The 15,959-nt window shown below is 44.5% G+C and overlaps 1 protein-coding gene across 9 annotated transcripts in view; it reads right to left on the bottom strand.

Moving 5' to 3' along the window:
* HUWE1 (HECT, UBA and WWE domain containing E3 ubiquitin protein ligase 1) overlaps window positions 1-15,959 on the bottom strand; it is a 229,241-nt gene that overhangs the window by 40,960 nt on the left and 172,322 nt on the right. For all 9 annotated transcript variants that reach the window (XM_089669150.1, XM_089669155.1, XM_089669153.1 and 6 more), the window contains 5 exons: window positions 13,654-13,932; window positions 13,321-13,573; window positions 9,442-9,575; window positions 9,114-9,331; window positions 4,352-4,640 (listed from right to left, as the gene is read on the bottom strand). In XM_089669150.1, the coding sequence (XP_089525276.1) occupies window positions 4,352-4,640; window positions 9,114-9,331; window positions 9,442-9,575; window positions 13,321-13,573; window positions 13,654-13,932 (1,173 nt within the window). The remainder of the gene's footprint in view (window positions 1-4,351; window positions 4,641-9,113; window positions 9,332-9,441; window positions 9,576-13,320; window positions 13,574-13,653; window positions 13,933-15,959) is intronic.

Genomic DNA, 15,959 nt, shown 5'->3' with positions numbered 1-15,959 from the left:
AGGACCTCCTACTCTCTAGCTCCCTGGTCCCCTCCTCCCACGCCCGATTGCAGGACTTCTCCAGGGCTTCCTCCATCCTCTGGAACTCCCTACCCCAATCCATCAGACTGTCAGCTACCCTCCTCACCTTCAGGCGCACCCTGAAAACCCTCCTCTTCAGGGAAGCCTACCCCAACCTCACCTAACACCCGACCTCACCTAACAACTAACCTCCTCCACTCCTCCCACCACTCCATCCCCCACAGCCATCTCCTCCTGTACCACCTTCCCCTCCCTCCTAGATTGTAAGCTCGAAAGAGCAGGGCCCTCGAACCCCTCGTGTATTGTATTGTTTCTGTCTTGTCTCATGTTCTGTCCCCCTTGCTACTGTACAGCGCTGAGCATACCCTTTGGCGCTATATAAATACTGTATAATAATAATGTCCTGATTAGGTGCAATGAAGAAAGGATCAAAGTTCCTTGCAGGAAAGCACAGCCAATCCTAAGATCCTAATGGGCACAAAAAAAAAAAAAGGACTACCGTGCAAAGAAACAACAAGGGAATCTCTCGAAAAGGTTTAAAAGTAGGAGACTACATAACAGGCAAGACCTAATTGACCTCAAGAAGATTTACCCCCCTTCCTGACCAAGCCATTTTGTGATACGACACTTCGCTACTTTAACTGACAATTGCGCGGTCATGCAACAAACAAAATTTATGTCCTTTTTTTCCCCCCACAAAAAGTTTTCTTTTGGTGGTATTTGATCACCTCTGTTCTTTTTATGCTATAAACAAAAACAGAAAAAAATCTAAATTACTTTATAAAATTTGGCCCGAAATTTATTTTGCTACATATTTTTGGTAAAAAAAAAAAAAAATCCCAATAAGCGTATATTGATTAGTTTGCGTTATGCACTGATCACTGTACTAATGACACTGGTTGGGAAGGGGTTAATATCTATGGCAAGTGAAGGGATAAGTGTGTGATTAGCTATGTGTTTTTTGTGTACACTAGGTGGTGCTGGTAACTATGGGAAGTTAAAGATCATGTTCCCAGCTTCACAGGGAAATACGATCTTTCACTCCCCATGTCAGAACAGAGCTCTACCTTGTTTAAATAGGCAGAGCTCTGTTTCTTGTCCCTGCCAGAAGATAGGTGGGTGCCAGCGAATATCAGTTAGCCAGTACTCGCAGAACAGCTTCTGCTGTGAGTGTTCACAGCAGTCACGAGCTGCTGCCAGATAGCGGAAGAGCAAAATCATGCATATAAACGTGATTTTGCACAGGACCACCGCCCTGCAGCAGTACAACGGTTTTATAACGGTCCTAAAGTGGTTAAGGTCCACAAGAGAATGGCAGGAGCAGCTCAGAAGGGACAATACGCATGTGATCGCTTGCACAAAGGCTTTGACCAAGCAATGAGACCCAACAGATCTCTGAAAAAGCATGGGCAAAGCTAAGATTTGTGCCTTGATGGTACTCAAAAGCCAGAACCAGCTACAGCAGACTGTAGAAGGCAGGCCAAAATATACCTCAAAACCTCATCGGGGATGAAAACTACGCACGTCACACCAGGTGAAATATGCCTTCCATATATGATGGTACACTGTCCTAGAGGTCGACTTTCCAGCCTTGAGAAGGATAGGTATTACAGATTCAGAATCACTCCTGTCCTCCAAGACTTGGACTTAAACAGCCATGCTGTCAAAGCCAGCCAATAAAGCAGAAATGAACAGAAAACCCTACAACAGCACGTCTGGCAGACCTGGAAGAGCCCACATCAAATCTGCCAAGAGATTTACAATATTGGCATATCATGTTCCGGAATGCCGTCCCCACCTTTACCCTGTGTAACAGTCAGGGAAAAATTTGGAGTGGAGGGAATGCAGAGATCAGAGAGATCTAATCCCAAGGAGTCAACCCAGGGCATCCAGCACAAATGCTTGAGGATCCCTGGGGCTCAACCACAAACATGTCCACTTTGTTGTTGAATCTGGACAACAAAAGATCCACATACATCACACCCTATGACATGGCAATCTCTAAACTCCATTCACCCGGATTCACGTGCCATTTTTCCATGCTAGGAATCTGCACAGAGGAGAGGGACAGAATGTGAAGTTCTGCCCATGACAGGATCAGGTCCACTTCATGAGCAGTCTGGCTTCTCACCCCTCCTTGATGACTGATGTAGATCACAGCCGTGGCACTGTGGCTGTCTACCACTCGAGCAGAGAGGTTCTCCAGAAAGCCTCTGAAGCTTGGGAGGTTGGCATCCGTCATCAAGATCTTCCAATTCATTGGAAGGAAATATTAACCAGTATCCAGCAGCTGCATGGTTATCCACCACTCCAGAGCCACCCTGGTCCGGGATATAAGATGCACTGCCAGATCCTAGGACTCTTGGTGTTTGTTCCATACTGACAAAAAATTGGACTAGTCAGCTCTGGAGTGAAACTGTGGAAAGAGAACTACATCAAAAATGAACTACGATCTTCCCCAGCTCTTTCATGCGGATCTGCATGAAGAGACTTTCGGACAGACCTGGACTCAAGAGACAGGCATTCTCCTGGGGATGCAGTACCTCTGCCTGAGCCATATAAAGGAGCAACTACTCCAGGCATTGAGTTGGAACCAAGTGCAACTTCTGAAGGGTCAGAAACCAGCCAAACCTCACCAAGACTTGTCTCATCTTGTAGGATATTCGCAGACAGTTTCTGAACTGATAGCTCCTTTAGAAGCAGGTCATTTAGGTGCTCCACAATGGGTATTCCACAGGTTCTTAAACCCAAAACCAGAGAAAACACCTTTGTGAATACCCTGGGGCCTGTGGACAATTAATTTATGTATTTTCAGCTACTTGTTGAGACTCTTGAGGCCCGGAATGAGCTGTATGTAATTTTGGCTTGGAAACTGAACAGGCTGGAATAAAATCGGCTAAGTGGTTAGTTGATTCGAATCACAACCACGGCCCTACCTGCATCAATTATGCATATTTTTCCTGTGCCTATGTGGGTTTCCTCCAGGTGCTCTGGTTTCCACCCACATTCCAAATACATGCTGGTAGGGTAATTGGCTCCTGACTAAATTGGCCCTAGTATGTGCATTGTTGAATGTGAATTGAAGACCTTAGATTGTAAACTCCTTGAGGGCAGGGAAGTGCTTAGCAAATTGTCAGTGCTATATAAACGCCTCTAATTAATAAATGCCTTGAGAGCTGCATTCTACCAGCACAAGGGGACTATTGAGGAAGAAAACCGCAAAACTCCACCATGTATCCTCTGAACACCACGGTGCAGACCCAGCCATCTGTGACTTCCTGGGGTCACCTGCAGACATCCATCCGCTAGCACCAGTGTGGGTTCTTTCACAGAAGATTGATTGGCATCCTAAAACCGGAGGACTGGGGGGTCCATTTCTACTTACAGAACTGAGGCGTGGGATTCTGCTTGGAGCCCAGGGCTGGTTGCTCAAGCTCTGAAAGGCAACTGTCACAGGACCTTCAGAGAACATGACTCGCCTCCACAAGAATCACTGACCTGACCTGTAGAGCACCCTGCCTGCAAGTCCACCAGGTATGTTGTACACCAGTGGTAGCTGCCCACAGGGTTCAGAACTGAACAGCTAACATTATAGGCCAACCTCGCTGTGGTGTCTGGGTACAGTTCCTCTTGGCCAGCTGCCAGTTGTGGAAGGGCCAGAGATGTGGAAACAAAGTCCCAAAAAAAAAGAAGATCTTCAGAAAGACAAGGGGAAGTGCCCATCACCTTCAGACACCAACACAAAACTGAGGCTTAACTGAGGTGGGAGGGTTTATGCCTGAGCGGAGATTCCTGCATTTTTTGGACAATGTCCATTCACCTAAAGGTGGCAGTATAACCCAAATTGTCAAGATTATTAACTCATGTGTCCTGCGATGTATGCTTAAGAAAATACAAATTTTCATAACCTCTACCCTTCTTAGAAAACTATGGCTTTACTTTATACTAAATAGTTAATCGCCTCTACACATAGTCAATCTAATTTTCCACCTTGATCCCAACTTCCTTTATTCCTCTTAGCTCAGTCACCTGCACAGAGGGGCAAAGAGGATAAGAGATATTTTGTAGTTCAGCTATGGGACCTAATTTGGGCACCAACTGGCACTGGTAGATTATATCCAGGCAGGTTTGAACGGTTCTTCTAGGGAACAGGGAATATCACACATGCCTGCTAACAATTTCCATACTGCTGGTTGAATTTTCACATCTTTTTCCCTATTTTGGATGTATGGGAAAAAAAATTAAATACAGAAGTGAAAAGCAAATGACAAACCACAACATTTTAACTATATTTATAGCTACAAATGACTGTTAATGACGTCTTCATTACCTGGACTTCTGAGGATAGCAGAGAGTGCTGAAGTGCTGCTATGACCAAAGAGTCTTTCATGCATGAGTTGCCTCTGCCGAGCTTCTTGTTCCCTGCGCAAAGCCTGTGCTTCTGCTGCAATGTCAGGGGGCATGACTGCTAGAACACTGTCCTCCATGTCCTCTAGGACACTGCGGCGTAGATCTGATGGCAAAGTTTGAATGAAAGTAACAGGGTCCATCGGGGTGTCTGAGGTGGTGCTTTGGGCAAGTTCTCGCCGTTGCTGTTCTGCCCTCTGCTGTGCCAAAACCTGAAAAAAAAAAAAAAAAAACACAAAAAAGGTCAGTCAAAAAAAATAAAAAAAAATGGATTTTTGTACTTCGCTATACTTCGAGTACATTGAGGGATCCAAGAAGTCTTTCATGTTCAGGTTATACTGCTGCCTACAGGAAGATTGGACACTTGCAAACAAAAAATAAAAAAGTAGGCCAGCCCAAAATAACCCCCATCATCAGCAGGTCTCTATTTGTAGCAAAGCAGTACCAAGAGCATGATCATAAACTCGGAAGAGTGGGTCTTGTGCACCTTTCACCTTCAGGACGTCCAAAAGCAGTCCAATGGAGGGGTAGGCAACATAGAAAACTTGGTTTCTGTAGTGGAATCAGTGGCTTGTTAGCCCTGTATCTGGAGACAAACCAGTCCAGCAGTGGGATGAAATCTAAAAAAAAAAAATGCTGAATGGTAATATTTTTATGACAGAAGAGACCCTATTGGTCTCTTAGGTCATAAACCCTTCTCTCTACCTACTGTTGTGCACAATGATCCACGCATGGATGTATATATACTCCAATGCAAGGGAGTGAAGTCATTGTAGCAAAGCCAATTCAGGGGCAGATAAACCCAGAAGGAAGGCAGGAGAAGATGAAAGTACCTGTGACCGACTGCAGCACTGACAGTGCAGAGCTGGAGGGGGGTCACTTGCCAGTTAAGATTTACATAATGTGCGAATATGCAGTGCATGCTAGAATATTATGTCTAAAATCTCCTGCGGACAAATTTTTAAATTTTTTTTGCTGAGGTTTAATTCTACCTCCCTGATTGATGTACGCAACCAACTGCAATAATGTCCAAATGAAGCCAAATCAGATAACCATCCAGCAGAATGGTCCAACGTTGCAAGGACAGTAAAATCGCCTGAAGCTCCAGGATTATGATCGGGAGAGGAAACCAGCAGGCTGGCATCTATCATAAGGATCTTCCAAAGCAAAGGACTTCCTGGATTTTAGAGCCAGATTCCTAAGCCACCATGCCGGGGTCAACCGGGTTTTAGTCTGTACAGGGACTGAAAAGCCTTATCCCACAATGATAGAATATTGCATAGTAGAGCCTCAAACTGGGCAAAACAGGACTGCCCTGAAGCTACCATCAGACCCAAGACTCTCAAGCTAAAGGAATAGAGAGCTTGAATCAGATCAGTCTTTGAAGTTTCTCCAATGGTACTAACACTCTGGCCTGTGCTGTGTCCAGGACTAGACACAGATACTCCGAAAGAGTAATTGGTTCCAGTGACGATTTCTGAAGGTTCAGGATCCATACAATCTATTGTAATGTCTTGACAGTGAAAGCCATGTTGTCTGAAAGAGCCTATGCTGACTGATCCCACAACAGGAGGTCATCTAAGCATCCCACAATGAAGGATGCCACAAGAGCAATGATTGTACTGGGGTCAGCACCTTGGTGAACTGAGGTGCAGATGAGAGGCTGATGGGCACTGCAGAAAAGTATAGGGAATGCTAAAGCTCTGAAAAGAAGAAAGGCATGAAGACACATCCTTGATGTCCACAAAGATAGAAAGTCTCCTAGGTAAAGATAGGTGATGACAGTCCTGGTGGATTCTATGCAGTGTCCACAAAAGTTAACAAATGTCAACCCCACTCTGGGAAGTGAGTGTGGGTCTGTGTCAAGGAAGGTTAGTCTGAAGATTAGACAGACTGAGCCCCAGACCTTGAGATTGGACTTGGAACCAAGCTTTGGGGGTCTGCACATGAATAATGTTGGAAGAAATTAGGTGGACATTTTTAAACAAACAAGAAAGGAGAAGACTTTGCAATCTGTCTCTTGGGCTTCTTCTGCGAAGGTAGATGGGAGTTCTTGCCACCAGTAGCATTCCTGAGAATAGTTTAGTAGATCTGAAGAAATGTGTCTCAAAGGCCAGGCAAATCACAAACTCCTTAAACATGGGTTCTGCAGACCAGTGCTTTAACCAAAGAGTGCTCTGCATGTGTATCGACAGGAGATTAATGCGGAAGATAAGACAGGAAAACCTCCAGCAGCCTGTCACAACTGCAGTTAAAGTTGCAACCATTTGTAAAGAGACTTTGACCAGTCAAGGTCTGGCAAAGCAAAGTCACAGTTAAGACTGAATGAAAAGTAGGGTTTGTTGGAGAGAACACAGCTGCACACAGAGGGCTTACAACCATGAACAATTCTTTACATGAAAACAAACTTAAACCCTCCCAAACATTATACAGTTTTCTAAAAGTACATTCTAATTGTTGTGCACAAAAAACACAATATAACTCAATATCTAGGTAAAATAAAAGAGGAGGTTGTGTCACGTACAAAAAAAATAAATAAATAAATATTTGGTCAGACTTTAAAACTGGGTGCACCTGTGAAATGGCAAATAACTAAAAAGAATAACCAAAATAGTCCTAAGGCCATTGCCCAATACAAGTGTAAAATTGTATATAGTTTTATAGCTGTCCTAGTCCCTTCTAAGTGAAATCTGGCAGCCAGTTATGGTGGTGATAATGAAATGATTGAAGACAGGTGCATCCTCCAGCAGTACAATGGTTGCTTTGTTAACAATAAAAGGGGAAGTTCCGTTTTTCTGCTTCCCCCCTCCTCTACTGCCGCACTTGGCCCTTTTTTTGGCGGGGCGTTTACCTGCTCCCAATTCCAGGGACAGATCGCCGCAGCAATCTAACTGGAAGTTCGGGCACTTCACAGGTCCCAGAAGACTACAACCACCATTCACAAGCGCTACGCACATAAGCAGCAGTGAACTGGCTGTAAACTGGCTTCACTGCCCATTTCCCTTACTGAAGATGCCAACACACATAGCCGATTGAAGAATTGGCTCAGGGGAGGACATCGCTGGGCCCCCAGGACAGGCAAGTGCCCTTACTGTATATTAAAAGTCAACAACAGTATTTGTAGATACTGACTTAATTTGTTGGGAGAAGCCTGGAGCTCCGCTTTAAGTTCGGACACTGCTGGATTAACAGTGGCAACAGGCTTTTTTTTTTTTTTGTTAAACGGGTACAAGACTAAGGAGTGCTTTGGGGAAGTAAACCTTGTTAGAGTGTAGAGGAAGACTTTGAACAGCAGGGTGTATTGGGAAAGTCTCTGCAGTCTTAAGGGCTTTAAATGACCCGAGACTGAGAATAGCAGTGGTAAAAGTGACCATCTAATTTCACAGTGATGTGTACTGTATAAATAAGATTAAACCGTCTGGGGAAAAAAACAAGCTCATCAGAGACTAAAGCGACTCAGAATAAGAGTTTCAATGGCTATGGGTAGATCAGATACAGAAACTGTAGAAAAAGGCTTGGGGCACATTTATGGCCTCTGCAGTCAGGCTGCAAATAACTGGGTGACAAGGGTCAAAGTCTTTCCCGACTGTAGTAAAAACCTCAGACAAGTGGGCAAACAAGCCAAACATACCTGACGGAGCTAGGGAAGACTGAAGACACTGGCACTTCAGTAGGCGAGGCTGCAAGCCATTAATAGAACATGAGCAGGGGCACCTGGTAAAACAGAACTGTCTCATCCCTGTATCTAAAATCAGACATGTTGCAACCAAGTGGCAGAAAGGCAACATGAAGCTTCGCGTAAGAAGCAAGACCTCAAGTGTGTGCACTAAACCCAGACAGCATGTAGAAAGTGAGCGTTCATGACATTCCACCTAGCACATGGTCCCACACCTTCCATGGTGGAAACTGACAGGAAATGGGGAATTTTAAAGGCATCTAGCAACTTATGTACTGCAGGTAGCTTGGCCCAACTGGTGCACTCACAATGTAAGGTTCAGTGTATGAGGACAGGCCTCAGGTACAAATGAAACCCAGAAAACTGGTAGCAGGTGAGGGCTGGAAAGCCAGAGGTGACTAAAGTCACTGTAGGCAGGAAAACAGGAGCAGATCAAAGACTGAAGTTTTTTGTTGCTTTTAGCAAATCAGGAGCAAAATGGAGGAATAAAAGGGCATGGAGCATGCGTGCACACATGACGTGACCCAGTAGATGACATCAGTGCTCAGCACTTTGAACTTGCGCCAGTGAAATCACCAGCTACCGAAAGAGCAAATATCTCCTAAATGGTACACGTTTAGGAGATATTCATTTTGCCTACAAGTAAGCTTTATTATAGGCTTTCCTGTATGTAAAAAACACTAAGGGGACTTTACTACCAGTTTAAGAGAAAAATGATAAGCAAGACTGGTGCTAGCAAACTTAGGTTTGTCTTTTGCGCAGCACAGCTGAAGAAAAGACATCCATCCTCCAAAGGCACTAGTTAAAAAACAAAACAAAACAAAAAAAAAACCACACTAAGACATGCTGATAGCAGTAGATGTTCCTCCTCACTCCTCTTGGGTTGGCCTGTTATTTTTTATAAATGCCAGTGTCCAATTTTCCTGTAGGAGGCAGTATGAAAAATTTCCAGTGTCCCTCAATAAATGAGAGAGAAGACAATCACAGATTTAGTTAAGTCTTAATATACCTCTTCCTGAATGGCTGGAGGTAATGCAGCCAGGAATTCAGGGCTGACCTCAGTGACACCGGCGCTTCCTACAACAGGTGGAGGAATGACTGGAACAGCAGTAGGAGGTGCCCGAGCTGGAGGCCTGATACCCAGTTGATTCTGAAGAACCTCTCTGCGAATGTCTTCTGGAAGAGCTGCAAGGAAGGATGGATCCACTCCCTCGGGTAGATTTATACCTATAAAAGTGGGATTATTATTAAACAATGTATTTTACCTAAAGACAGTTACTTTTCATGTTGGGTTACAAAACTGAACAAAAGCTTAAAAGAACAAAACAATATCCAACCAGCCAAAGGATCCTCTTCTTCACTACTCGTAGATGGCAGAGGTTCTTCCAGGATACCGCCCGAATCACTTGTTAACAAGGCTACCGCAGGGTCTCTGATAGGAGGCAACTCATTAGATGGAGCTACCGTGGAGCTGAAAGATAAAGGAACAGCTAAACATTCAGGCGGGACATACAACAGCATTCTCACAAGGACAAACTAGTCAAAAAAATAAGTTAAAGTGTATGTCAAGGCAAAAAACACATGAAGTAAATCTCTGCAATACATGCACATCACCGCTTGTTTTATCCCTTCAAAGAGCCTGCTAGCAGAGAAAAAAAAAACAAAACTGGATTTTGTTGCTCACTGTAAAATTCCTTTCTCCGAGTTCACGGACTGACAAAGCCTATTTATCCATAACCAAACAGGGCTTTATAGCCCCCCCCTACAGGAGTAGGACACTAGGCAGGGAAAAAAAAACAAAAAAACTGCACCCCCTTTGGGCAGTCCTCTCTGGGCATAAAGCCTCTTCTCTGCTATAGTCCTCCAGTCAGTCACAAGCAGTGTCAAAAGGAGAAAACTCCATAGAGGGATGGGTGCTGTGCCTGTTAATTAACTCAGAGAAAAGGTATTTTATGGTAACAAAAAAATAAAAAAAATAAAAAAAATTCCAGTTTTTCTTACATTCATTGACGGACACAGCCTTTTATCCATAACCAAAAAGGGATGTCCCCAAACAGTGCCACAACGAAGGGTGGGTAAACCAACTAATCGAGAAAAAACACCAGGCAACATGCCAACACTCCAAGGGAAGCCTGAGGGTCCCTAAAAAGCCACCTGCAAAACAGTTCCTCCAAACTAAACGTCAACATATCCACTTTATATAACCCAGTAGATGTGTGCACAGACAACCAGGTCGCTGCTTGCAAACTTAACAAATGTTGATGTTGGAATACTCAGGAAGCACTGACCGTCTTGGTGGAGTGCGCCATAACACGGAAGGGAGTTCCCGCCCCTGAATGGCAGACACCTGCACAGTAATTTGCCAAAATCAATGGGAAATAATGGCAGAAGAGGCCACCAAGCCATACAAATAGAACTGGACCTCCAAAAAGCGTCCGCCACAGAAAATGTAACTACAATCACACGAACTACGTCCAAGGAGTACAGAGCCACCACCTTGGGGGGGGGGGGGGGGGCGACAGCTGAGAATACAGAGAAGGAAGACAATGTCCTCATTCAAGTAAAAAGCCAACACCACCTATGGAAGAAAGGATCGGAAGGTTGAAGCGCCGCTTTGCCTTTGAATAAAACCAGAGAAGGTGGCTTACAGGACAAAGCCGCCACTGAAACACCCACCAAGCCAAAGTAATACTAGTGAGGCAAATATATACAAAAGAGAAAATAAGGGAACATCTGGATGCTCTCCAAGGAAGGTTTTCGAGAAACCAACATCACCAAAGTCATTTCCCACGGTGGCAACAGGGAGTGGACAGGGCGCACCACATGATGAACCTCCTGATGAAAATGTGAACTAAAAGGAAAGCATGGCGAAAGGGCTCTAAAAGAAAACAGCCAGAGGAGAGACTGGACCCTTGGTAGTGCTCAAAACAAGCTTCTGATCTACACCATGTTGGTGAAACACCTGTGCCACTGAGAAAGAGCAAAGATGGAACCCCAAGGCTTCGCACCAAGCTATAGCATCTTTCCAGTGTGAGAACTCCTGGGAGGTAAGACCTACAAGCCTGCAACATAGTTGGAAACACCAAGCCAGATAACCCTCTGTCCCTCAGAACCTGGCTGTCAACTACACTGTCAGGCCAGCAACAGTAAGACTTATGGTGGAACACGGCCCATGAAATAGAAGATCCTCCAAACCGAGGCAGCCACCAGGGAGCATCTGCCACCAAGTGCAGCACGTCAGCAAACTACCAGCACTGAGGCCAGTCTGGAGTCACCAGGAAGACCGGGGTAGAAAGGCATAGATCGTGCTGATCCCACAGAACCATTAGAGCATTTACTGTGTTTGCCAGAGAATCCAACGATCTTTCCATGAACCTTGAAATCTTACAGCGGAGGGGGGCCGCCAGCAGAACCACATCTGGCGTCCTCCAGCGAACGCAGAGCTGATGGAACACCTCCTGGTGCAGGGACCACACACCCTGATCCTGTGTCTGATGGCTGAGATAACCTGCTAGCCAGTTTTCAACCTCTAGAATTTGCATGGCGGACAGAGCCGAACTAACCTTTCTGCCAATCTCAGGATGTGGGACGCCTCCAGTGCCACTGCTGCACTGCTCATGCTCCCTTGATTGCTCAAAGTTCAAGGTAATTGATGGGTAGCCGAGCCTCCTCCGGAGTCCAGTGACCGGAGTCTGCTCCCAGACTCCTCCGCAGCCCAACAGGCTAGTATTTGTCATGATTGCAGTCCATGGAAGGGGAAAGAAAGAACTTTTTGTTCCTTGGAGCCGGAGACCACAGCCACAAGAGAAAAAGAAAAAAGTAAAGGAGAAAAAGAAAAAGGGAAAAAAAGAAAAATAAGAGGAAATTCAATGTTGTGGCCAAAAAGGAAAAACCGGGACTAGCAACGCCGTCCCCAGCCACGAGAGGGCAAATAACCACCAAGGCAGTTCCACAGTGAATATCCCTCTGGAAGGGCAGGGATGTCCAAGGCTGCACAGGAGCTTTGCCAACAAACACCCGGACCAAAGCACTCACCAAAGCACCACTGCGAAACGGAGAGCTTGGAGAGGAGAGAAGTAGTATCAATGGATGTGCCATTTAGGCATTTTTGGCCCTGGGCTAAAACTGGTCTGGTAGAGCCACCAGATCAACATGTCTGGTATTCAACCCGGATAATGGTAGCTTGGTCCATGCAGTAAATATCGGAGACACCAGGTCCATGGCTGCCATAGGCTGAAACTACACCATGGTACACAGAGCAGGCAACCAAGTCAGCCTTGTTAAGGGGGAAGCTCCACCCCTGGTTTCATAGCACCATGGAAGGAAAGGGACAAACCATAGGAGATCAGGTCCACTTAATCAAAGTGATAAACTAAGAAAAATTGTGCGCTGTCAATGTGCTGAATAAAGTGCCAGATAATGAGCTGCTGCAGACACGTGATGTGTGTTGACATAAAAAAAATAAATAAATGAAATAAAAGTGTCGAGCTCTGGTTATTTATATTCCAAACACAGGAAGAAAGTTAAAGTGGTATTAAATTTGTTTCCAGCAATGTGGTGTCCAAGAACTCCCTCAGTGGCACCAACATCTCTGCCCAGTCTTCAAGTCTCTCTGCCTTCCACCATTGTGACTGATTGGCTCAGTATGACATAACTACCATGCATTAATAAGGCGGAAAACTCATTCAGGCATACTGAAATTGTATCCAGATGCTTTTATCTTCTTTTTTTAACCTAATAATATTGTAAATAACACACTTGGTTCTTGGTGGCAGCATTCACTCCTCCAATGTACCTTAAGAGGTAGATATAATTAACATTTCAATCATTGTTGCCCTAGTTCATCTTTACTACAACTGGACTGATTAATGATAGGCAAGGCTGTCTGTGCGGTTAAGATCACAAGTGACAATGACTCTGCAGCTCTGGCATGACCAACAGGTATTTTTCTGTACGTTCTGAAAATGTTCTTGGCCTAAATAAAGAAACTGAACACGACCAACATATCTAAGGACTGGTAAGCTGCAACATAAAATATTTTAGATTTTTTGCTTTGTTATCCTTTTCAAAAAAATAACCTAAAAACTTTGACATGCTACCAGAGTGATTCCCTACCTTTATATACAACCACCTAAACGTTGTGATGAGGTCACCCATCCCAAAATCACGGTCCATTTTAGCATTTATATTTCTGCAAGTATACTTTTACTTCTTACCTCTCATCGCTGAGCTGAGATACAGCAGCCTGACTCTCATTTGAAGTCGGAGGTTCTACAGGCTGCTGGCCAACTGCAATACTACTGGTGACTACAAGAGGCTGTTCTGGATTTACAACTCCAGAGGCCTCTCCAACTCCCTCTTCCAAAGGACCCGATGCAAGGCTGCTGGTATCCATAGGGGAGCCTTCCAGCTGACTGCTAACAGCCGTAAGAGCATCCGAATCTTCTGCTCGCTCAGGGGACAAAGAGGCTAGTAAAAGGGAAGAAAAAACAAAAATCAATCATCTTACCTTGGCATTTAAATAAGCAGAAAAAGAGAAGTAGACTAACTTATTGTTGGTGCAGGTGACAGCTCCATTTGAGTGGCTTCCCCCTCTGCGCTTGGTCTTCCTGGTCCAGAATCCTCAGGTTCAGTTGGCATTAGTAGCTGCCCAGTATCCTCTGGTCCGGTTTCTGTGTGCAGACTTTGAGTGAGATCTGCCAAAGCAGATTCAGGAGGATGAGCACGCAGAGAAGTGTCCAAAGGAACGAGTTCTGGGCTTGTTGGGGTCCCTTCTGCAGAAGAAGGGGCAGTTGGGAAGTTCTCAGGACGATTGCTACCATCTTGGTCTTGGATAAAATAAAGTACCAGTAAGACAAACATACATGGATTTGCACCTATAAGATTGAGGCTGTTATGCATATTTAGTTAACCGTTTAAAAACCTTGCTTGGGGTATGCAAAACTATGCAGACACACATTTTACTTTTCAAGTAAAGACCATTGTGACAAAGATAAGATAAACCCAGAATAAAGTGTTTTTTTAAATCCATAAGTTATTGCAAGTGCATGATGTCTTAGTTATCAGCATGGCAATTAAAAAAGAAAAAGAAAAAGCTGCACATAAAAAAACAGTAAAACAAAGTATCTCAAAGCTGTAAATTAGGTTTACACCAGGCCAGGAAGTAAGTAACGAACACACAGACTATAAACTACATTTATCAGCAGTGATGTTATAAAGGAAAATTCAGGGGATTAAACGTCCAGAGAGTAACAATGACCTTTATAAAATGGATATGCTTTTTAAATTAACAGCATAGAATCAGTTTTTTTTCTTCTTTTGAGATTGCATTATTGGAGTTCACCAAAGCCTTAACTACTGAAAGAGTTGCAGATTTCTATGGTTGCAACATGTAAGTTTGATATGCAATATATAAAATTGGTAGAGTGATTGTAAAGGCTCTTTTTTAATTAAAAAAAAAAAATGTTATACTTACCTGCTTTGTGCAATGGTACTGCACAGAGAGGTCCCTTATCTCCTCCTCCGGAAGTCCCTCATCAGCGCTCTCTGCACCTTCCTATGGTTACACCCTCAGCAAGCCATATATTAGGGGGGCACCCCTGCGGATGTGCTCCCAAGCTGGGCTGTGTGCATCAATAGACACACACAACACCGGTAAAGCCTTGGCCCCTCTCACTTCTCAGAAATGACTGGCAGCAGCAGGAGTGGTCTCTGCTATGCTCAAGATCTTGTAGGATGCTGTAGTCTAGGCAGTTCTAAAGGAAAGAAAATCTACAGGAAGCCTTAATGATTTTAAGGACAGGCAACTAGTTTTTTTTTTTTTTTCTTTTTTTTTTTAATTCAACATAACTGCTATCTGCAGTAAATAAAAGGTAAATGGGAAACCCACTGAAAATTGAAAATGGGATCACAATGGCTGTAACTAGACCTAATTCTCTTTGCTGAGATAGGACAAACAATTGAAATTAGGCAAACATTCAGATCATGTTGACCATCTCCGGAAGCAAGTTTTAGCAGGTAGGGCACAGTGATTTCACTCACTGCCTCCAAATTATCTACAACTTTGGCCTCCATTAGACATTGAAGAAAAAATAGACAGATGCTGGGAAACCTCAGGGGCCAGACAAATTCAAAAACAAAAAGACAGCAAGGCCCTACCCAGGGATGTTCAATTTGTATCACTCGATGCCCGGGACATGTAGTCCTGGGCACTAGGTAGGTAGGGTTTTTTTTTTTTAAGCCATTAGCCCTGCTGTGGGCAAGCAGCAGAGCTCAGCTGTCAGGTGGAAGCATTTAGGCGGCGGCGCTGCCGCCGATTACCTCCACACAGCCCACAGTGGCAGCTTTGTCTGCCACCACGCATGCCTCCATTTTTGCCTATGTCTCCCGGGCTCCACTTGCCCATTGTGGGCCCAGGACCAGTTCAGCGGGTGCCAGCATGTAGAGGTAATGGAGGAGAGCGGACACACCCGTTCCCCTCCTCTTCTTGTCCTGACTCGGAAGTGATGTTATGACGTCACTTCCAGGTCCCCGTTGACAGATCTCCACTTCCAGGTCCCCGTTGACAGATCTCCTGGCTATCGGGGCCAGGAAAGAATGTAGTGCAGTGCGATGCACACTGCATTACATCCCGTGGAGTACAGGGGAGACAAGCAGGGTCTAAATGGATGTCTCAAAGAGAACCTGTCAACAAAAATCATTACTTAGGGGGCTTTTTTGTCCCCTATGTGATGAAGTAAAAAAAAAAAAAAAAAAAAAAAAAAAGAAGTAAATTGATTGTAAAAAATTAAAGTTACACACCCAAGCACATAACCTCCTGCCTACCTGAGCCGGACTTGGCACATGGGGGTAGAAA

The sequence above is a fragment of the Staurois parvus genome, unplaced genomic scaffold (genome assembly GCF_062004578.1).
Source record: "Staurois parvus isolate SC_StPar_1 unplaced genomic scaffold, SC_StPar_1.0 ptg000068l, whole genome shotgun sequence".
Classification (NCBI taxonomy): Eukaryota; Metazoa; Chordata; class Amphibia; order Anura; family Ranidae; genus Staurois; species Staurois parvus.
Note: the sequence above shows the minus strand (reverse complement) of the source record. Positions and strands in the feature narration are given on the sequence as shown.